This window comes from Necator americanus, chromosome V (assembly GCF_031761385.1).
Source record: "Necator americanus strain Aroian chromosome V, whole genome shotgun sequence".
In the NCBI taxonomy this organism is placed as follows: domain Eukaryota; kingdom Metazoa; phylum Nematoda; class Chromadorea; order Rhabditida; family Ancylostomatidae; genus Necator; species Necator americanus.
Genome location: NC_087375.1, coordinates 36,283,501 through 36,305,471, shown reverse-complemented (window position 1 = coordinate 36,305,471; position 21,971 = coordinate 36,283,501). Strand labels below are relative to the sequence as shown.

Sequence of the window (21,971 nt, the reverse complement as noted above, 5' to 3'; positions counted from 1 at the left end):
GCTGAGACGAGCGCGAGCCGAACAACACAGCTGATTTGCGCGACGGTCGAACACGTGTGCAAGTCGAAGCGGTCCCGCCACGAATCACATCAGCTGTCGCTTAATCGATGCGATTCCGACGTCACGTACAGGGACGACCTCCAACGACGGGGTATTTTTCAGATCGTGTTGTACAAACGAGTTTTCGCATTAGCAATCTTCTTCCTTTTTCTTACAGAGCTTTCGAGAAAACATTTGAGAGTGTTTTTCGCTGAGTTTTCTTTTGCTTCGCTGTGGGTCCGTGTCGTATTCATTTTTTGAAGTGGTTTTCCACTTTCTCTTCTGAAAGATACTGTTCATTCATTCCTTTACAGATCGATTGAGGCACGATGGGAGCTCTTTTGGCTGCTCCGGCCTGCGCAGCTTCGGTGAGTTTTTTGGCTGAAGTTTCAGTTAGAAGTCTCCAATCTTTCTTTGGTTTTCTTCGATAAGAAGAATGCGTTTAAATATTTAGCAGTGTCTATTATTGATCGATGAAAGTACGGATTAAAAGTGTCTGAGTACTTAATAATGATGTTTAAAATTTCTAATGAACGTGACACTTCAGATGGCATGTTGTTTTGGCAGCGCAGCATGTTCACTTTGCTGCTCAGTTTGTCCCACAACAAGAAATTCGACTACAACTCGTATCATGTACGCATTGATGCTTTTTGTGGGGACCTTCGTTGCTTGTATCATGCTAGCGCCAGGAATACAGGAGAAATTGGCAGCGGTATGTTTTCCGCTCGAAAATCGACTCCAAGTATCTGTTAATTCAATAATTTTAGGATAATTGGTTTTGTCAAGGGTTAAGCGAATATGCTGGGTTGAATTGCGCACGAGCAACTGGTTTCCAAGCTGTTTATCGGTAGTATTCTACTTTATTTGCATTAAACTTAGAATTTGTCAGAACGCTAACGTCCTTTTACATCTATTATCGCTTGGAAGCGTTTTGGATAAAGAAATTTTATCCACCTCTCTTGTATTCTCTTTTATTTATAGTTACTTTTTATTTCTTTACAGAATGTGTGCAGCGATGGCTTCTTTCTTCTTTATCTTCATGTTACTGATGTTCGGGGTGAAGTCTTCCAAGGATGCTAGAGCCTCCATCCAGAATGGATTTTGGTAGGTATTGTTTGCTCGGGTCAAAAAATATTGGTTTCTGTCGGACAGACATTAGTCTAGAAATGTGCAATCAATTAAATCGATATCCAGACAATTGAGCAAGAATATGGCACCGTAATTCGACAAATCCATTTCATATACATAGTTTTTGAGAAACATAGTTTGGAGAACATGGGTCTATCTACGCTTGTTTTTAGATCTTAGTACCTTTTAAACTTCCTAAATTACTTCCTTTTATAGAACAAATGTGACCAATTGAACAAGTTAACCAAGAGTGGAAAGAACTATTCTCGAGTGTACCATTCTCTCGATTATTCTGTGAGAATATGTTTTTTAATGCTTCTCCTTACGACAGCTCATCTAGGTTCTTCAAGTACCTTCTGCTCATCGGCCTCACCATTGGATTTTTCTTCATTCGCAGTGAGAATTTGTCAACACGTGAGTTTCTCCTGTCATTGGTTTCCTTTCTTTATTTGTTTGTTATAACAACCCAACCTTTTTGATAGTGAATTCGTGGGGAGAACATTTCCGCGTATTCTCCAAGTCATAGTTGCGATAGTTGGAGCAGGTGCTCTGACCCCCTTCACTTTTGAACGGTTGGGGAAAGGATCTCCTTCACTTTTAAACGGTTGGCGAAATTACCCCCTTCACTTTTGGACGACTGGCGAAAGGACCCCCTTCACTTGAGGTGCACCCCATGAGCTAAACCCCCTTCATCTGAGGAGGGTCCGGCTCGACCCTATAGCACCTATGCTCCAAGTTATGTTTCTAATTCTGACAAAAAAAAAACTACTCGATTGATTGTAACGGTTGAAGGTAATGCACCACATTTTTGAGGAATTTGCTTCTCAAAACTCTTTAAATGAAAAAGAGGAATTAGCACCTTTTCTACTTCGTACTTTCCTGCTTTTAGCTCTGATGTGGTTTGGTATGATTGGTGGGTTCCTTTTCATACTTATCCAGCTGATCCTGATTGTCGACTTTGCGCATGGCCTAGCTGAAAGCTGGGTAGATTCGTGAGTGTATTTTATTAACATTGAGGTAAAGAGATTTCTTTATTGGAAATGTTCTAAAGAAAACCTTTTATCAGGTACGAGGAGAGCGAGTCACGCTGGTGTTACGCAGGTCTTCTTACTTTCACATTTGGTTGCTTCGCCGCTGCTTTGATTGGAATTATCTTGATGTTCATCTTCTACACTACTGTAAGTATCAGCGTGGAAAGTAGCTGGGATTTCTAATTATTTGTTTTTTTCCTCAGGGAGCCACATGTGCATTGCCAAAGTTTTTCATATCGTTCAATATGATTCTTTGTGTTGGGGTCAGTGTTCTTTCCATCATGCCGTTCGTGCAAGAGAGGTGAGTTCCTCGGTTTCCTCCAGAAATTTCTCGTACTAAATGTGTTTGCAGAATGCCTCGTTCTGGACTCCTTCAATCCTCGTTTATAACTATCTACGTCATGTACCTCACTTGGGCTGTTTTGATCAACAATCCAGGTGAGTCACTTTACCGTCCAGCCATCAACACTGATCATTTTCTAAAATAATTCAAAAGCTGCTGAAGATGTCACCTTGTTCAGATAAGCCTTGCAATCCTTCTCTCATCAGTATTTTCACTAATACTACTCGACCTGGAGACAAAGACGAGCATGTAGGATCTAAAAGCTGTTTATTGAAATGTTCAGATATCCTAACTTAAATAACAAGGCTACGATTTCAGTCATATGGAACACCTGTACCTGCACAATCGATTGTTTCGCTGGTGATTTGGTTCCTTTGCCTGTTGTACGCTTCTATTCGTACCTCTTCGAACTCGTCGCTCGGTAAAATTACTGGAGGAGGGGAACACATTCAACTCAGTGGGTCACGGGACCCAATTGTCCCAGTGAACGGTGAGTGCGCGGTCCCTGTAGCTCTAGGTGTGGTGCTTCCTTGAGAAACACTTTCGAAAACATAGTCCGTAGTGTTTTTTTTTTAACATGATGTAGAGGTTTAGAAAAGAACTGTCTATTTCTCAATGATTGTGAAATGCCTGAGCGATTTCGATGCCGTCCCAAATGAGCTCATTTGCCGTTGACGGTGATTTCATGAGATTCTGATGTCATCTTAAACAGATATGACAAACGGGCTCACCGTCGTCCATAAATCCTCGTACTTAGGCTACAAATAAGCTCTCAACTTTGAGGCTACAGTACATGTTCCGCCAACTACGTAACATGTCAGAAGGTTTTTAAATAGTTGCTAAGCACATACCACTACCCACTACCTAACTGTAGCACTGTTTTGTCGAGTCATAGTAAGTTACCTTAATTTGACCTCTCCATCTTCAACATACTTCTTGAATATATATACAAATTAATTTCGTTCACCTATCGAAAACTGAACTTGATTGGTATGGTAGTACCTAAACACACCGGTAAATGTACATTCCAGTGCAGCGTTTTCATTTGTACTGCCTTGAGTTTAGTTCTAGCGTTGAAGTGGGTATTAGCGATTCGCTGCTTTTCATTCGAATGTAGCCTTTTGTTTTGACTCCGCATTTCGATAGTTCAGTTTTTTTAGTTTTTAGTGTAAGAAAAATTTACCACATGGGACCGCGCAGCTCCCGTCGTTTTTTTTTTGTTGCATGCTGCATACACATATGCATGAAAGGTCCTGTGCACAAAGTTTATTTCGTTTTGCTTCCCTCTTGTTTGCTGCATGATTTGCAACGTTGCTATATTGATTTATTTGAGTCCGTTTATTGGTTTCGTACATGCAAAAACAGTTAGTGTATACATCGTTATGAAATTTTGTCAAGCTCAAAAGATATTACGGATTGTCAACGGTCTAGTATTACATTGGGAATGTTCTTGAAAAGCAAGCTTTTATGGTTAGTTCATCCTGTTTTTTTTATATCTGATATTTGTACCATTAGAGTTTAGAGTCAAATGATTCTCACGAATTATATCTGAAGAAAAAGCAATAATTTGTGCAAGCTAAAGATGCTGGACACATCTTTTCTGCCATAAGAAAAAGAAAGACTTCCGTTCCGCTTAAAAGTAGTGAGAGGAGTATTGCTCTTGATTCAGCAAGTTACGTCTATTGGCCACTCTTTTTCAATGAAGCTATTGTTTTACAGGAAAATGGCGGAGAATTCTTTGTAAGGGCGGGCTTTGTTGGGTGTTTGAATGAGGTTCTACCTCTTTTCTGTCTTATTTTCTTCAACTATAGTATGCTTAAAACGATATGAAGCAGGGTGTATTTGCGTAAGCGGCTACGCTAAAAGCGATGCGGAAGAGAAATCGATTGGAATCGAGGTGGGATCATTGCGAACTGCTGAGACGAGTAGTGCTAGCAAAGGTCCTTTCTCGATCCTAATCGCTACGCTCCATCGCACCACTTTCAGCCTAGCTGTACCGTGCTTCATGTCGTTTTCCTTCTACTACGCCTTCGTTTTTAAGAGAGGTTAGTAGAAGTAGTAGAATTTAGAGTGCCTCCATGTACTTTTGTTGTTTCAACACTTCTTTTGCTTCTTCAACAATCACCTCTCTTTTTTGAAGGTCCCTGAATAGAGCTTGCGGTAAAGTGATTTTTCACGTTGAATGAGACTGTCTCCTTTAACAATGTTTCCTCGATCTAATTAAGACGATTTTCCGCCAGTACTTTACGAGGATTTTTCGCAGATGACGAAGAATCTGGATCGAGCAGTTCACGTCGCGTTTGGGACAACGAAACGGAGGGAGTGGCATACTCATATTCGTTCTTCCACTTCATGTTTGGATTGGCGTCACTGTACGTAATGATGACGTTGACTAGTTGGTACAAGTAAGTTTTGCTCCCAATCCATAATGTTCGTGCAACAATCGTTCTGAGACCTTTTTCTCTGCGATTTTCAGCCCAGACAATGACCTCACACACCTGAACAGCAATATGGCGTCTGTATGGGTGAAGATAGTTTCTTCTTGGCTTTGTTTAGCGCTTTATGGCTGGACATTAGTGGCTCCTGCATTATTCCCAGACAGGGAGTTCTAATCGAATGATGAAGAGTGACGAAAATGTTTGTGTTCGATTGGCATTCACCAATTATTTTGTCCGATGCTTCTATGTACCTTCCATGCCCTCGCACTTTTTGATTTCTTCAAAAAAAAAAAAACAGCTAGCTCACTATTCGCGCGTAAAACACCTTCAGTCGGAACGAAAAACATTTTTTATCCGTGTTCATGGCCGTTGGTTCCTATTTTCGTGCGCTCTGGGTCTATTTTGAAACTACTTTCTTCCTTCCGCCTGTTGTATGTCTGATAATCAACCTTCAGATTTTCTGAAGCGTTCGTACCGCTATTTCGATCTTGATCCGGTGATGTGTCTTCCAAGACTGAATTTGCGTGTGGAAAAAATCGCATGTGAGCTGTTTGTACAGATGTGCATATTTGTGTGAAGTTCTTGATCTGGTCTTTTGCTATGGAGTTCCCTGTAGCACTTTCACATCGTTTTGGTAATTCTCGTACTGGTCTTCTGAATACTTAGCTCCTTTGTCGAAATAAATCATTTTACAAATTTGATAGTTGTTAAAACTCTGTACTAATACGAGTTAAAATATTGATTCGGTTCCTATTTTTGTTTACAGACCCTTTCTTTCTCATTCGTAAGTAAAATGATTCAGTGATCTAGGATTCTTGCATTGATCATGGACATTTCAAAAATGGAGAGATATGTGGGTCCGGTAGGTTTTTTTTCCTTTAAATTTGCTTGTAAACGTGAGTATCTTGTTATTTTCTTATTGTTTTTATGTTGGAAGGCGTTCAGGTTAATCCGGCACATTTCCCGCAACTGACGATATCGCTCTGTGGCTTGGGCCTTTTCTTCATGGCATGGTTTTTGGTGTACGAAGTGAGTATTGGAAATACGTATCTTAGGGTATCATTCAGCAGGAATCTGTGGAAATTTTGTTACATTAGATCTAAGCCTATAGAGAAGCTACAGGTGTAGTATACGGTAACTTTGTAACTCGTTAGATGGTAAAGAATCGCTTATGAACACAAAAATTAAATCATCAGACCATTAAATTTAAAGCGTGATGGCACAATAACCCAGAAATACACTGTTCTGTTAACGTTTGAATTTTTTGTGAGCTAGGATTAGTAGGGAAGGATCACTTCTGCCTCAGACCTTCAAACACCGTTCCCCTACATTGTCGATGTTTGTCGATCTTTCCACATCATTTAAAATGGAGTTTTGAACGTTTCTTGCAACTCAAAATGCTGAACGTCGTCCGGTTCAGCACGTCGAATAAAAGAGTGCGGAACGAATACAATCAGTCTCGCGATTGTACTTTGTTTTTACGCTGTCGTCGTTGAAGGATTTCGCGTAAAATTCGTTCATCAACAAACTTGACTAACAGAGATAGAACTTGTTGAAAGAATTTTTTAGCTATTTAAGTATATTATTTCATTCTGACTATAAAAAAAATAAGTAAAAACGAAAATGATATTGGCAGCGATACTTTGAATGAGTGGAATGTTTCATCATTTGTGTACCCATCATCGAATCCCCACTTTCATCATATGTTCGTTTCTAATGAATGTTAAGTGCTAATGTTAATGCGCACTGGACGACACGAAAAAAAAAACCACTAATTCTGCCACGTTGAGCTTAATGTATTAATAATACATGCGATGACAATGAAAATATCGCACTGATCTGACTGTGATTTCTACAAATGATCAGAAGGAACAAAACTACAAATTTCCCGCGCTTTCCATTCTTTTCTCTCTCGTTAACATTTCTAGTAGAGCTTAGGCAATTATAATCCTATCTGATCTGTTATCTCGGACCTTACATTTCGGGTTTTCCTTATATCTCTGCTTTGTAGTATCCATTAATGCGAATATTCTTTCGAACACGAGAATTAATTATTTATGAGAACTATAATATAAGACACGCTACGAATTAGTGTTATTAACTGTGAATGAGTTGTAACCCAGAACAATGGGACAAAACGAACTTAAACTAGCACACTGATTCGATAAGAACTTATTCATTCTTTCATTCGTTCAGGAGAAATTTGCACTCGAAAATTACCTGAAGAATAATTTGGCAAGTTCCGATATCGACCCTTGAACTTAAACACTGATCACTGGGATTTTTATTGGAATACAGTCCAAACCACATTCGTGTTTAGGTGACTTCCAACAAGTACACCCGCAATATCGCAAAAGAACTGCTCATCGCCACCATCGCAGCATTCTTCCTTGGATTCGGATCGCTTTTCCTTCTCCTGTGGGTTGGAATCTATGTTTAGAGAATCCGAATCAAGTTCATACCGAACAAGAAGACCATTGCCGGCCCAGAGTCCGGTTATCGATTTCTGACCTTGTGATATTCGTTGTTGTGTTATCCTTTGTCACCGATATCGGGAAATTAGTTCTTTAATTTATTTTACCTATGGGTGTTGCAATTGTTATTAATTTTTGTTAAATTCAAGTTTAATTATATAAACTATTGTTAAACTTACGTGTGCAACATAGAAATTCGCCAGTTTAACAATTCTTGGAGTTTTCAAGCTTCTTCTAGTGCATTCGTCGGAGGATTTTCCCTGTTGTATCTGCTGCTATAGTGGTCACTGTCCGATAGTGATAGAGCGACTCCCCAACAAGGTCTGACAACACTTTTTATTTTCGCCGCATCTGTGGGAAAACGGGATTTCTGATGTTTGCACTTCTAGTGTGAAAGATGCTGGCGGAGCAGAAACATGTAGAAATGCAAATCAATCAGAAATGCAATCGTGGTGCATGTGGAAATGGTTTTTAAAAGTTGTCTTGAGCCAGGAAGAGTCTGCAGAAATTTCAACCAGTCAAGAAGCAAGTAACATGTCTTCCTTTTCTATCCGGGTTCATCCACAGTAGTAAGAATAATGTATGATTGATATGCTCGCAAAAAGGAAAAGAATAGAGGGAAAAGTGCCGTAGTCATGTGTTTCAAGCAAAAATTCAATTGTACGTAATCGTGAAGGATCGCTAGTTGTGTCCGCAAAAACACTCACATTTAAAATCAACCAACCAACAATCAACCAGCAATGATGTTTTTCGTCCTCGCTGCTCCTGTTCCGAATCAACCACGAACTCGTCCGACGAAATGTGAACGTGAATCTACTGTAACGATCGAGAAGAGAAACTGTTTATAATGATGTATTGCGCAGTGTTGAAAGGAATTCAATCAACTAGTTTGTGGGAGGAGAAAACTATCCAGTTTCTCCGCACAAATATATTCTCGCTTATTGATAAAATCGATATTGTCGGTCCCAACAGGTAGTGATTAAAGGCAAGACAAAGGCAGAGTCAGATCACTGCGGTCGACCAACTCGCCAAACCAAAGTCAATACAGTCATAAAAAAAAACAACAAAAAAAACTACGACAATCCTTCGGGGATTTTATCGTTGTAACCACAACCTAACCACAAAGCGGATAAAAAATCTAGTAAATAGAGCATTTTCACTGAATAACTGGGCTTTACGTAAAGTTTCACCATATTTTCTTGGGATAACTAGTAAAATTCATTTGAAAGACAACTGAATAAACAAATAAGAACTGGTCACCAAAAGGCGTCACTTTTTGATTTTCATCATGATAATAAATAATGATAATACTAAATATAAATAATGAAGGAGGATTTGACGGAATCTGAAGGAGTTAGAATATAGTCGGACCAAGACGGCCTGAAGTTCGGTGCAGCTGCGCAAGCGGCTGCGCTCGAAGCGGCGCGGTGGTGCGCACCGGTTGGGATCGAGGTGGGACCATCACTAGGTTGTAGAAATGAGTGGAGCGAACGGGGGGCCCTCGATCACAACCGTTACGCTTCGCCGTCCCACTTCGAGCGCAGCCGCGTGCACAATTGCATTGCGATCGTTTAGATAGTTGTAACTCGACTGTACGAAGGGTATAAACTAGATTTTGAGGTGATGAATATCCTGAAGTGCTTTGTTCACTGTTCTTCCTTCATTAAAATAAAAAAGTAATAATAAAAATAGTATAGCGTTTGAGAAAAGTGAGGTGAAGAAGAAAACTGTTTGATGATGGTGACAGCTTCCTAAGGTTACCGAACTGAACTCAGGGGCAACTGGTATAATATACAAGCAAAAGGAACAAGGTGATTTATTTAATTGGATCTGATCTGTACTTTAATTTCTTTTAAAAATAATCTTCTCACTTTACATGCTATTAGCTGATCATCTTTGGTGGCTATCCTTGCCTAATTTATCGCCAAGTAACCAATGATATAAACTTCTGCTACGATGGCTATAGCGAATTTCTCGACAACTATCTGCATATTTCCGGCAGTTACAGCGTATTTGCCGCAAAGCGACTCTTGTGGCTTTGTAGGTTCAAGGCAGTTTACGCTTGGGTTCGGCCCATACATCATCATCATCATTTATACATATTTTTCTTCTTTTTTTTGTTTCCAAGGACGGAAACATTGTTGTGAACCCCATGCAACTGTTTTATTGCTAGTTCACGAACTGCGCCATTTTGAAGATATGCGATAGTTCTAACGTACTTTTGGATCTTGGATTCTTGAATTGGACTCCAATTCACAGAACTCGAAAATCTATTTTAAGAAAAACAAGAGTATTGCTGGTTTGGGTCCCAACAATGTCAGCAATTGTTTTGTACGATGAATTTTTAAAGGTTTCCTTCTTTTCTTCATCTTCCTTCTCTTCTTCTGCATCTTCCACAACGATAAAACCCCGAGAGAACTTTATCAAAGCATTTATAGATTATACAGAAAGAAGACCCGTATTTTGCGGCCCAGGAGGAATTGAAACAGTGACAGTGACATAACACCACAACGGAATATGCAAGTGAATCTGAGAAAGGCGAGACAGTACGAATAATTCAGAGGAACAGACACGAAAGTATAACACTCGTCAAAGTAAAGTGAACAACAATCAAGTTGAATCGTTTCTGAAAAAGAAAAAAGTCGGGAAAATCTTTCATAGCCGCCAAAAACGCGCTCCAATCTACATATGTTGCGCTTTTGGATACCAATTATAGGGAGCAATTATCACAGTAATCACAGTAATGCAGGTAGCACTAAACTTATCCTAAATTGAGTAAATATATACATTTTCACATTTTTTCAAAGTCGAAAGAGTAGGGAAACGAATAAAAAAACGTCCTTAGAGCGACTTATTATCTAAGCGACAGAAATTCTGGCAATCGGCTCGTGATTTGAAGCGGTTCTCATTTCCGCCACAATTCTGGACACCGAACGGATAGCATTGTTCGGTTGTGACGTCAAAGTAGTACCTGGTGAGCAGGTCCGGTGATAACTCCTCCGCGGAGGCTCCATTTTGTGGACACAATCCAGAGTCTGGAATTAGGTGTATTTGTAGGATTATTTACTTACTGCTTATTGACTTTATTTATTTATTTATTTATTTACGGTATCTCCACTCCAGCTAATATTTATTGTAGCGCTAAACGATGAAGAATCGGAGAGGAATCCAAATCACTTAGGGAGATCCTTTAACTAAGTGCAGTAGCACTGCCGAAAGGATAAAACGAACGAAATCCAGAATTTTTTTCTGCAGTTTATGAGAAAGTATGAGCATAGAGAGGCCAGACAGCTCACAGAGCTCGGGGACCAGTTCTCGTTCGTATTCGATCATGTTATCAATTCATTTTAAGCGCGATCAATAACATTGGGAAGGTCACAACATTCGGAACTAGCGTCTCAGCAATTATGGATCCAGTCATTCACAAAATGAAAAATTTCCATGAAAATGGCTAGAATTTGGAATTCCTGCTCGAATTTCACAAAATTTGTCCTCATGTATGAAAATGAGGCGTTGTGCAATTGACCGTGACGTTGATTTTTCTTTTCTGAATGATCACAAATCTTAAAAATACCATACAAGTGCAAAACTATAAAAAGTAATTGGTTCGGCCGTTTCTCAATCGTTACAGTATCAAGCTTCTGAAACCTAAAGATGATAGGCGTGACCACACTACAAATGTACACTTGTTCACCTTTTATTAATGGATTCATGGATATTGACGAATTATATGGGTTAGAGTTAGAGGGTTAAACATTATTAAGATTTCTTCTGTAATTAGGTCGTGCCTTGATCGGGAATCAATGAGAATTTTGTCTTTCCTGCAGTGTTCGAAACAAAGGCAAACCTTCCAAAGGTTACGTTTGTTTATTTATTAACTTATTTATTTACCTACTTATTTATCTCCACGACTTGGCTATTCCCACGAAAAATGCGGGAAAATCCCCCTTTTTCTTATAAAGCCACGCCCAGTTACTGGAGGAAACATCCAGAGACACATGTGGTTGCTTAGATGGTCACATGATATTGGTTTGCAGTCAGAACGTTACCGAAAGACGATAAATATGGAAAAAAAAATAAATCTATAAGGTGCGGCGAGTGTAGCGCTGTCAGTAGGAGGTTCTGCTGTCACTGCACGATCAATCGATGGTTCGAACCCTCCCAAGTCCCAACCAAGCCTTTCATCCCTCCGGAGTCGATAAATTGGTATCAGAATTGTCTGGAAAGATAAAAACACGGACTTCGTACATCGGCTAGCCCTTTCAAGTCACTGTATAGTCCAGCAACGCATCCGTGAGCCTCAAACGATTCTGTGGTGAAGTCAAGGCGGTGGTGGGTCCCAAGCGGAATAATTAACGCCTGAGACTTTATCCTTCAATTCTGTTAGAAGCTGGCAATCGAATGATCCCAAGAATTTAATGCAATATCTCACTTTCATAGAAATTTTCGTCGTAAAGATTTTTTTTTAAAATAGAAATTCACATCCAGAAGCAAATAATGGCGAGATTGTAACTTTTTAAGCGTGTCCAAACCATAAACTCCGATAACTCGTCCCTAGAACTCAGCTTGGTTCCCACATAGCTCGATATTACCTCAAGAACAAGTGAATAAACACTAGTAATCAAGTTTATAGTTGGTCTAATTCCCGTCACACTTAGTTTTTTTTTGCCGGTCCATAACCCAAACATCCAGAATTCATCACGGAAACGGTCACGCCGAGCTGTGTGTTTGTGTTTGTTGACGCGGCTAAATTTTTTCCCGTTGGAGATAAGCTGATCGAGCGCGACTTAAGCAAATAGACGGGAAGCGAATATCATAGTGACAGCATGCCACGATTGAGTTTCTATGGAAAAAAAAAATATGCAATCAATCTCTGGACCCTTTCGGTTCCACATTTTCGATGTCAAATATCTAATAGAAGAGTTTTTTTTTTGGTAATTCTAACCGTAGGTCAAGTTATTGACGTTAGGACTTACCAAGGCAATCTAATAGAAATCCTTAACAAATGTGGCACCATGATTATGGCGTATCCTTAGTGTGGACGAGTTGCTACGCTCCTGAACTTCTGTGCCTTGGTATTGGGACCTAACAACTCGTCCAAATACAACAGAGTCTTCGGTCGTCCAACTCTGTTTCGAGAGGCCCTCACTCTTGTAACAACGCGCACACGTCATATGTCCGCAACTACGTACTTATGGAATTACAGTATACGAAAGTGTGTTCGATGCGGTAATATGTGCATTAGGTCAAAACGCTGCACTATTGTTTGTCGCCGAAGACTCGCCGGCACAAATATAAACCAATAAGCTAACAATTAGATATTTAGGAGTGCTCCTAACTCCATATTCCCAACTTTCTTTGCGAACGTATCGCCGTAAATCCAATCATTTCGCTCTTATCAAACAAATAAACACCAAATTACCACCCAACCAATCATGGAACGGTTTGGCCACGCCCCCGAGTGTGTGTACAGCCCAACGTGAATTTTTTTTAATGAAGAGCAGCTATGAGAATTCTAGAAAATTGAGATCCAAACGATGAAAATAATTACTGTCAAAGATCAAGTGCAGATTATCTAAGCCTAGCTGAACTCAACCAGAACTGCACATACCGTAGTCCTATTACCGTACGAAACGAATATGCACCACTTACCAGGAGGAAGATAGCAAATACTGGGATAGTGCTGCGGTGCGGCGAACACAGGGGGATCCGGGAAACGTCCTCCACATACCAGTGCAGCAAGTGAGAGTAGCAATAGCTTTACTGAATACATCTGAAAGCGAAAAAATCGATAACGCTGAGTTGTTGAGCATTGTATAAACGGAAGAACCGAGCGCGATAGATCGAAAACATACGACAACTGCCATTGAATTGGCAGAAAGTGGGCGTGGTTTAATGGCTGCCACGAAGCAAATCACGAGTGACGAATGATCGCCAAAATACGAAATAAGGATGGATGATGGAGGAAGAGCGCAGAGAAGCAGATCACGTGTTAACATGTTTCATCGTGGTGTTCTCGCGTTTTAACTGAGCAATACTGCCGAAATAAGGAACCGGGCAGAGACGCGGAGCAAGCACGCACGCAATCGTGGAACGACTGGGGATGGCAAAGCGGTCGTAGTCCGTAATTGCACAAAACGAGTAATGATAATTAGATTAAATTGTTCACTCGATTAAATTTTGTGTTTTGCCCCAAAAAATTAAGACAATTGTCGGAAATTTACGGACACGTGAACGTAACCGCTCAGCGAAGTAAGCGATGAAAACGTCCACTTTACAATGAGTTTTAGTCGATGTTGTCAATGTATTTTATAATTTGTTAGAAGTACGAACCTACTGTAAATATGATGCAGTGAAAATTGAAGTCAACTAGTCACGAGTGGAAAAAAAAGATACATTCATTGTTGAACTCCAACATGATTTTCCATAATAACGGATTTATTCTGTGACGTAGGAGCGAGTGTAGTGTAGCGGTTAGAGGATCCGCTTCTTGCACGATCGATCGGAGGTTCGATTCCGCCCTAGTGCTCGCCAAGCCTTTCATCCCTCCAGGGTCGATAAATTGGTACCAGACTTGTCTGGGAGGATAAAAACACTGACTTGACACATCGGCTAGCCCCCGCAAGTCTTTGTATGGGCCAGTTACACGTTCGTAAACCTCAAACGATTCTGAATTGGAGTGAACGTGGTGGAGGGTCCCAACTGGATTGATTGACCCCAGAAACATTAAACTTTATCTGCGACGTATGCGTGGGTGTCAGTCATGAAATTTCAAAAAACAACGAGACTGGTTCAACGGGATCGAATTGGTGCTTCGGTGCCAGCATTCCATTAAATGGGATTTGACTGGTCCCACGACTTTTAAAGGCATTTTAAAGGCATCGTGGTATGGATTTTCGTCGGAGTATATCCGCTCATCTCTCCCTGCATCACTATAAACAGAATGCGGTTCCTTACGACGTCCTCTATTGTGACGCGCCACCCTTGCTGCCCGCCCTCGCCTGCAATTCGTCGAAAATCCATTCGGACGCCCCGATAGGCGATTCATTTCATTCGACGAATTGTAGGTGGGGGCGGGGCGCAAGAGTGACGCGTTGCAATAGAGGACGCCCTAAGTCGTCTAAATGAAAAAGAAGGAAGTCATATTTATATAGTTAAAGTTATTCTTGAATGCATACCGAAGTAAAATAATACTAGTAAATGATAAAACTTTGAATTGGCCCATGGTTATGGTCAGAAAAAGAAGAAACATTGGAAATTTGGTTGATCAGAAGATCAATCAATTGAAAAAAAAATTGAAAAAATAACAGGACGACCGAAGAGAATAGCAGATAAAATGGAGACTAAAGGTGACTTCGACTATGTATGCTTCATGAACTCAAAGAAAATTTGAATATTTATTTATTTACGACTAGAAATTAAGCGCGGCAAAGTTATGAGCACTAAGGATGCAACCGCTGCATGATATTATGCACACGTGTATTCTTTAGTGTTTCGCTGTATTGTAAGTGCGTCCAGAAATATCCATTGCGATGATTGAAAAACATTTTAAAATAATAACACAAAAAAGTGAAAAAAAGAGAGGAAACTACAGTTCTGACAAGGTAGAAAATAAATAAAGTTAGAAATTTAAATGTAGATGAATTTTCCAAAGAACGAGGAGTTTTGAGGAGATGGTTGAAAAGAAATTTTGAGGTTCTATTGTGGTGAATTGGTTTACATTTTAAAATCTTGAGCTGTTAATTATCGAAGAATGATAATTTTTTAGCTAACTTTAATATAATATATATAATTAATAATAGTAATATAATAATAATAATTAATATATATATATAATTAATATTAATAATAATTAGAATAATAATTTGTAGAAGATAATTTTCATACGAGATCCCAACCGGGAATGAGGGAAATCTACATTCTATGACGTCTGACTTGTGCTGTTTCAGGTTGAAGCCGTCAATAAAGCGTTCGTGAATTCGCTAATTGAGAATTTTTGTTCAAAGATCACTTTTACCAATTAATGTACGGAATGTTAATCTTTTAAGTATCCAGAATAACAAATTACATGATGTGCTTCAGTTCCAGTTAAAAAATTATGGAGTATCGCATAAGACATCAAAAAAAAAAGAAAGAAAGAAGAAAAAACGTTATCAATGAGGGAGGAATTGTGAACGATATCTAAGTGCTGGGAAAAGTTGAACGAACACAACAAATACAACTTAATAAATAAATAAATAACAAAGTAATAATAAAATAGAAATAAAATAATAAATAAATAAAATAATAAAATAATAACAAATTTAAAAGTTGTAATAATGAGACAAAAACGGCCCGAACAATAATTTTTTAATGGAATAATAGAACAGTAGAAAAAATAGAGCGCATCTGTATGTAATTCACCTCTTTAATTATGCTTGATGTCCGGAAAAATAAGTTTGCCGTTCTCTTATTCGAATATTCGCCATTCACTCTGATTTTAAACTTTCGACTTCGTCCGTTTCAGTTCGGGAATCGTCGCTGTATATTATTTCAATCTCGTTATTTAATTTGATGGATGTGTTCGTGTTCGCTCCGGCGACAGAAAAAAAATCTTTTGATAACTTCCGACGGAACACATAGAACAATAAAATTTGAAATTTACTATCGTCTGGACGTTCCGAAGTCGATTTTCGATTTCCTCAGCGTTTATTGTTCTTGTCATCTATTCGATGATGTTCACAATGATACTCACGGATAATTTTTTCAAGAAGAAAAATCCGGGAAAGAAGAATCCGGGAAGCACAACGTCTGAGATCGAACTGGTCCACATCATCGAACGTGACAAGCGGTGCTTTGTTCCACTCTACGCGACCGCGTCATTCTACCTTTTCGCTAATTTCTCAGTCAAAACAACCAGAGTATGGTGGCGGTGAAATTCCATAGAACGTAATCCCGTTCCAGGAAGAGCGGTAATGACGGGCGTGACCAGACTAGAAACGAAAGGCAATTTTACCGAAATAACAGAAAATACCGTGATGGAAAGTAATTAGATGGTTAACACGAGCGAAGGCTCTAAAAATTGACAAAAAAACTTTTGGACAAAAAATTTTCTTAAATATAAATAAACGAATAAATAAATAATAAATCATAATATCATACAAAACTACAATATTATATCATAGTATAATATAAATTTTGTCGTAATAAAAAAAAACTCCTGGAGTATTTCGGAAAAAAATCTGGAACTTCCAAAATCGAAAAGAAATGCCTCTTCACATGTCCTGACCCTTCACCATAGGTATGGTAATCTATAAGCTGGTATACATGGAGGTACTGTAACAAAAATAAATTTCAAGGAAAATCACAAAGTTTTTCCTGACGAAATGGAGAAAATCACGGAAATAGAAGGTAATTTTCAGGTACTAATTAAAAAGTCCTTTTTTTAGAGAGAGAGAAAAAAAACTACTCCGGTGGTCACAATGAGAGTAACGAACTTTAAGCTTAACGTTAAGAACTTTTAATTACGTTTACGCGGACCCGTAAACGAGGAAGAGACGTTAACTGTGTGACTGGCACGTTAACAGATAAGAACCAAACCAAACTAAACCATCCAATAAAAAGAAAACTCCGACCAAAATTTGGTTGAAGTGGTGATTATGTTCGTGGAAGAAGGGGGGGAAAAAAACCCACCGACCGACTCACGACATACTTGTGCACTTTTAAGAGGCAATGTGTGTGCGTATGGATGGTGCGCAAAGTGAAATGTTTGACTTTTATCGCATACACGACAAGAAGAAAACACATCGGTCGTGTAATTTTTACTTAGTCCTCCTCCTTCTCCTCCTCCTCGTCCTCGTGCTCATCCGAGCCCACGACTCCGCGGCCACCATGAAAGGATCAAAATTTGCGCCTTAGAAGGGAAAAATCCACCTGATTGAATAACTTTTTTCTTGTCAAATGGTACGGTGTTAAAATTTCACACTACTCGCTGTCCTAGACGGAATTACGGTCGATTAACCTTGAGACGACGACGACGATGTGGATTGGCGAAAATAAGTCATGTGAATTTTCGTGTTTTTTTCTTCTCGCATGAAAATCGGTAAACAGAACGGACGAGAAAAAAACCAGAATATGGGTAAAATGGAGAAAATTCATTCATGTGTAGACGCGAATTCCACTCAGCACCTCCCAACTCCCTCCTTTAAAGTTTGGTACGACTATACAAATTAACACTAAACTGTAAGCATACGGCAGAGGGGAACAATTTTCGCCGGTGCGGCTTCTTCTAATCACGATGACGCATTTTGGAGAACGAATTGATAAGCGTTGCGGATACTGTAGCCTCGTGGCAGTGGAGTTTTTACAAGAATTCCAAGAAACTGCTTCTTCGACCTCGGATAATATCCAGAACACTTCAACATATCCTGTTTTTGCATAGTTTTTTGCTGGAAAATATTAATTATTCTGAAAGTTTCTAATTTTCAACTAAAATATCCACCACTAGAGCTCGTTACTCACGTAGACACGGGTGAAATCCCAGTAAAATTTTGAAATTCCATGATCCCAAAATTTCCTCTCGAACTGACTTCAGGGAAACTCGTACATACCGCTATTACACATACCGTATGATCTTCTAATCCTTGCTTATTCCTCAAAAAATCATCCACTGTCGCTACTTCTTCTTCTTCAGATGGTGAATTTAAAGCACGGACTACTAAGCACAAAGGATACTGTATTCTTCAAAAAATACCCTTCAAAATCAAAAAAGAATAATCATTCGATTGATTATTTACTTTTTTCTAAAGTGCCTATTCAATTTCAGAAAAAAACGGTGAAAAAAGCGGTACTTTGGTTTCAGGAAACCAGGGAGAATAAGAGCAAAGTGGTCTTTGACAGTACATTTAAAATATCTAAAATAAAAAAAAACAATAAAATAGAAAGATATACATACGGATGAAGAGAGCGAATGAGAATAACACTGAGGAATGAGGAAAAAAAGTTAGGGAAATTTGTGGAAAACTCCCTAAACGTAGTAGAAACAATGCAAACTGCAATCATATAGAAACATTAAGTGTTAGCGCAACCACACGAGGTGGGCGGGCCACCCATCATTCGATTTTACAACCACCATACACACTCACAAACAGATTCAAGTTCTTCCAGACAGAAATACATTGTTTTCAGCGTGTTCGCATGGATCAAGTCGGATGCATTCGCCTCTGGCGCCAGTTAAAGGCATCATCACACGAATCTTAGGTGGGTACGGATTTCAGGTGGATTCGTATACGGGATAGTCGATTATGGAGAGGTGATTATGGTGATTCCGTCAATTTCTTGCTAATTCGCGTAAAAAACGGCCCGGAAGATGCGGCGTGTGCACAAGGCTGGCGCGCTCCAATCGAACTCGTTGTAGAAAGTGGCGCACCGGAACGCTCGAAGCCGTATCTTCCGGGCCGTTTTTTACGGGAATTAGGAAGAAATGGACGGAATCATCCCCCTCTCCTCAATCTACGATCCTGTATACGACTACTCCACCTGAAATCCGTACCATCCCAGATTCGTGGGGTGATGCCTCTGAGGATCATAGGATCGCATCGAACACTTACTATTTCCGTATAGATTTCTGGGTCACAAACGTTCCCATGGAGCGCATTATGGAATAATTTGAATCAGTAATATCCATGTGTATATCCACATATATATCCAAAAAAAATAATAATGAATAAATGATTATGAAATGAGGAAGGATATATATATGATTATGAAATGAGGAAGGATACATATACCCAGGATCGATGTATACCCAGCAATGTTCATCTAAATGAGTAAAAAAAAACAGTAAAACGAGCAAGTGAAAGAAGTGAAGAAGAAAAAGAGAAAAAAGAGGAGAAGGAGCAAAAGAGAGGAGAAAAAAAGGAGTACTAATTTGAAATCATTATTATTTATTTATTTATTTATAAAAAACGTTAATCACTAATATTAATTAATTTAACTATAATATTAGTATTAATTTGGAATGAGTGAAAGCAGCTTAATTATTAATTATTAATCAATTTAACTATAATATTTATATTAAATTGGGATGAGTGAAATGTCAACAGCAAAACAAAGGCGGAAAGGGGGTGGGGTGGAAGTCGATTGATGAAAGTGGAAGCGATCAATCACTTTTCAGGATGAACAAATAAGTTGCTCTCGAAACGTGAACGAACGCATTTTTCTTTCTTGGATCAATCCGGAAATCAACCAGATGAATATGTAGTTAGCCAACCAACTGCGTTTCGGTTCGTTGCTTCACCACCTTCTTTCTTCCTGGACTCCTCATTTTTCTCCTCGTTATTTAAAAAAAAAGATCAGAGAACTCTTGTCTCTTTTGATCGGAAACCACAGGAGATCGATGAATTATTCATGCGAAGACTGCCGCCACAACAAAGAAACACCCCGTTGGCATGGTTTACATGGATATTGATCGAACACCGCCCTCCATGAGTTGAAAGACGAATCCAGAGCCGCTCCCATTGTTCCAGATGCGGGCGAAATGCACCTTTTTCCTATCGGAACAGAGTAGAACTCGAAAGAATTGAATTTAAAAGGGGAATAGAGATGAAAATTTGATTAGAATCAATCGCTCATGAGGAGAATTGTGAGGTCAATGAGGTTTAGGTCATAAACAACACCGTGAATAAAGATAAAGATCATTGAGGTTTATGAAATTTTTCTGACAGTTTTCTCTTGAATTTTTCAGTCAATCGAAATTTTAATTTTTAAAAAAAATTAATTTCTTAATTTTTTTCATTCTTTTTCCATTTTTCATCTCATCCTAACAGAAAGAGCAGAAGGATAACAGGAACAAATACCGTACCTAGTTACACAAACACGACAAATCGGATTAAAAATTCATTGATAATTTTTTTTGAATGATATCTCACTAATTTTTTCATAGTGACATCTAATATAAATAAGTAAAAAATAAAGTGAAAAAGTAAAGTAGATAAAATAAAATAAAGGAATAAAGGGGAATAAATAAAGTAAATAATAAATAATAATAATTTTCCACTCATGTTTTCAGGAGTACAAATCCTTAACGACGAAATGTCTACTCATAGCTTGTTTATACTTTGCCGCTGCGTGAAATATGTCGACAGCAATAACGCTCGACTGATTACAAGTCATCTTATTGGGCACTTCAATTTCAATTTCGGATCGGATTTTTCTTTTGGACAAACAACATGATGCTCATGAAACATCTCCGTGACGCTTTAGGATGTGTTTGCAGCGAGGAATCGGTGGCCTACGAGAAAAATTCGTGGATATCGCAAAAACGGAAGGATTTCAATGGGAATGAGTTAGGAAACAAATAAGTAAGTAATACAGTGACATTTAATATAAATAAGTAAAGTAAAGCAAAAAAAGTAAAGTAAAATAAAGGAATAAAGGGAAATAAATAAAGTACAAATAAGTATGGAGTAGTAAAAATAAGTATGGAGCTTGCTGAAAGTCCCTCAAATCAATTTCTATAGGATCCTAAAGACCTGCCACAGTACTGTTGCGATACGTGTTGTATGCACCCTAAGGGGAAAAGCTGAAATTATGTGAATCGTCTGGATTTGTCTGCTTGTAGCTTGTATCCAGTGAAATAATTTACAAAATATTTTTTGAATTGGGTTCAAGGGAGGGAAAATACTGTTCCTATACCTAGTCTGATTCATATAATTCATATGATAAAGAAATGGAAAATGAAAAAAAACATTAATACATAAAATAATAAATAATATACTTAATATAATAATAACACATAAAAAAAATAATAAATAAAAATAATAAAATAAATAAATAATAAAATAATAAAATATAAAATAAATAATAAAATAATAAAAAAAACACATTTAAAAATACATAAATAGAGAGCTGAGGGAGAATAAGAGGCAATGACCGGGTCAGGATCTTCCACATGTACAGTAGGTCACTTAACGTTGTATGAGTTCACTTTTCGTTATTTTTCATGTGTCATTAAACACTTGGAATTAAAAAGGAATAAAATTTCTTCCTTTCTTTCTTTCATATTTTTCTAAGAAAAAAAATTTTCTATAGTTTTTTAACGGCCACGGAAGAGATCCAGATTTATTTCAGGTCGGATCTAGTCAAAGGTGGTGGATACATCTAACGCCAGGATTCGATATTCGTTATGTTCGTCCACCGAATCCATCCAGATCCAGATTATCTACGACATCGACGTATCTGTCATTTTCGCGTATGTATCTTTCTCTCTCTCCATCTTCGTCCATTTATGGAAAGATCGTTCCATTACAGTTCGGCGGTGTGTTTAAGAGTCAAATAAATGACCATCGTCGGAGTGAAAGCGAAAGAGGTCGGGGCAGAAGAGTAGTAAGGAGAGTATAAACGGGTTGTGAGGACCCGAACAAACAGATCGGATTTGAACAGAACTCGGTCTTCATTCATCGCAGACTGGGATTAAGCAGAAAAGTAGGAAAGGTACCGTGCGTGGGACAATCACAGCTGATCCTCGTAGTGGTTGAGG

At 38.6% G+C, this 21,971-nt stretch overlaps 3 protein-coding genes across 7 annotated transcripts; 2 read left to right on the top strand and 1 right to left on the bottom strand.

The window, feature by feature from the left end:
* Nucleotides 1–368: 368 nt before the first annotated feature.
* RB195_016259 (uncharacterized protein) lies at nt 369–5,443 on the top strand (the record flags this gene model as incomplete). 3 transcript variants are annotated; one of them, XM_064207331.1, is made up of 15 exons in its annotated part: nt 369–407; nt 587–751; nt 807–886; nt 1,042–1,143; nt 1,508–1,581; nt 2,057–2,159; nt 2,234–2,345; nt 2,402–2,499; nt 2,551–2,636; nt 2,720–2,790; nt 2,860–2,998; nt 4,805–4,946; nt 5,018–5,066; nt 5,140–5,178; nt 5,435–5,443. In XM_064207331.1, the coding sequence occupies 15 exons, from the start codon at nt 369–371 to the stop codon at nt 5,441–5,443; spliced, it is 1,308 nt and encodes a 435-aa protein (XP_064063210.1). The 3 variants fall into 3 exon arrangements, with proteins under 3 accessions (XP_064063210.1, XP_064063211.1, XP_064063212.1); XM_064207330.1 differs by having other exon boundaries at nt 2,860–3,031; XM_064207329.1 differs by lacking the exon at nt 5,435–5,443 and having other exon boundaries at nt 5,018–5,153.
* A 362-nt stretch (nt 5,444–5,805) lies between these two features.
* Nucleotides 5,806–7,419, top strand: RB195_016258 (uncharacterized protein; the record flags this gene model as incomplete). Of its 2 annotated transcripts, none has more annotated exons than XM_013440965.2 (3): nt 5,806–5,841; nt 5,925–6,008; nt 7,300–7,419. In XM_013440965.2, 3 exons carry the CDS (start codon nt 5,806–5,808, stop codon nt 7,417–7,419), a joined length of 240 nt encoding a protein of 79 aa, XP_013296419.2. The 2 variants fall into 2 exon arrangements, with proteins under 2 accessions (XP_013296419.2, XP_064063209.1); XM_064207328.1 differs by having other exon boundaries at nt 5,821–5,841.
* Nucleotides 7,420–7,838: 419 nt separating this feature from the next.
* Nucleotides 7,839–13,452, bottom strand: RB195_016257 (uncharacterized protein; the record flags this gene model as incomplete). Of its 2 annotated transcripts, XM_064207327.1 has the most annotated exons (5): nt 7,839–7,952; nt 8,161–8,269; nt 10,425–10,488; nt 13,106–13,226; nt 13,309–13,452. In XM_064207327.1, 5 exons carry the CDS (start codon nt 13,450–13,452, stop codon nt 7,839–7,841), a joined length of 552 nt encoding a protein of 183 aa, XP_064063208.1. The 2 variants fall into 2 exon arrangements, with proteins under 2 accessions (XP_064063208.1, XP_013296418.2); XM_013440964.2 differs by lacking the exons at nt 7,839–7,952; nt 8,161–8,269 and having other exon boundaries at nt 10,295–10,488.
* Between the last annotated feature and the right edge of the window lie 8,519 nt (nt 13,453–21,971).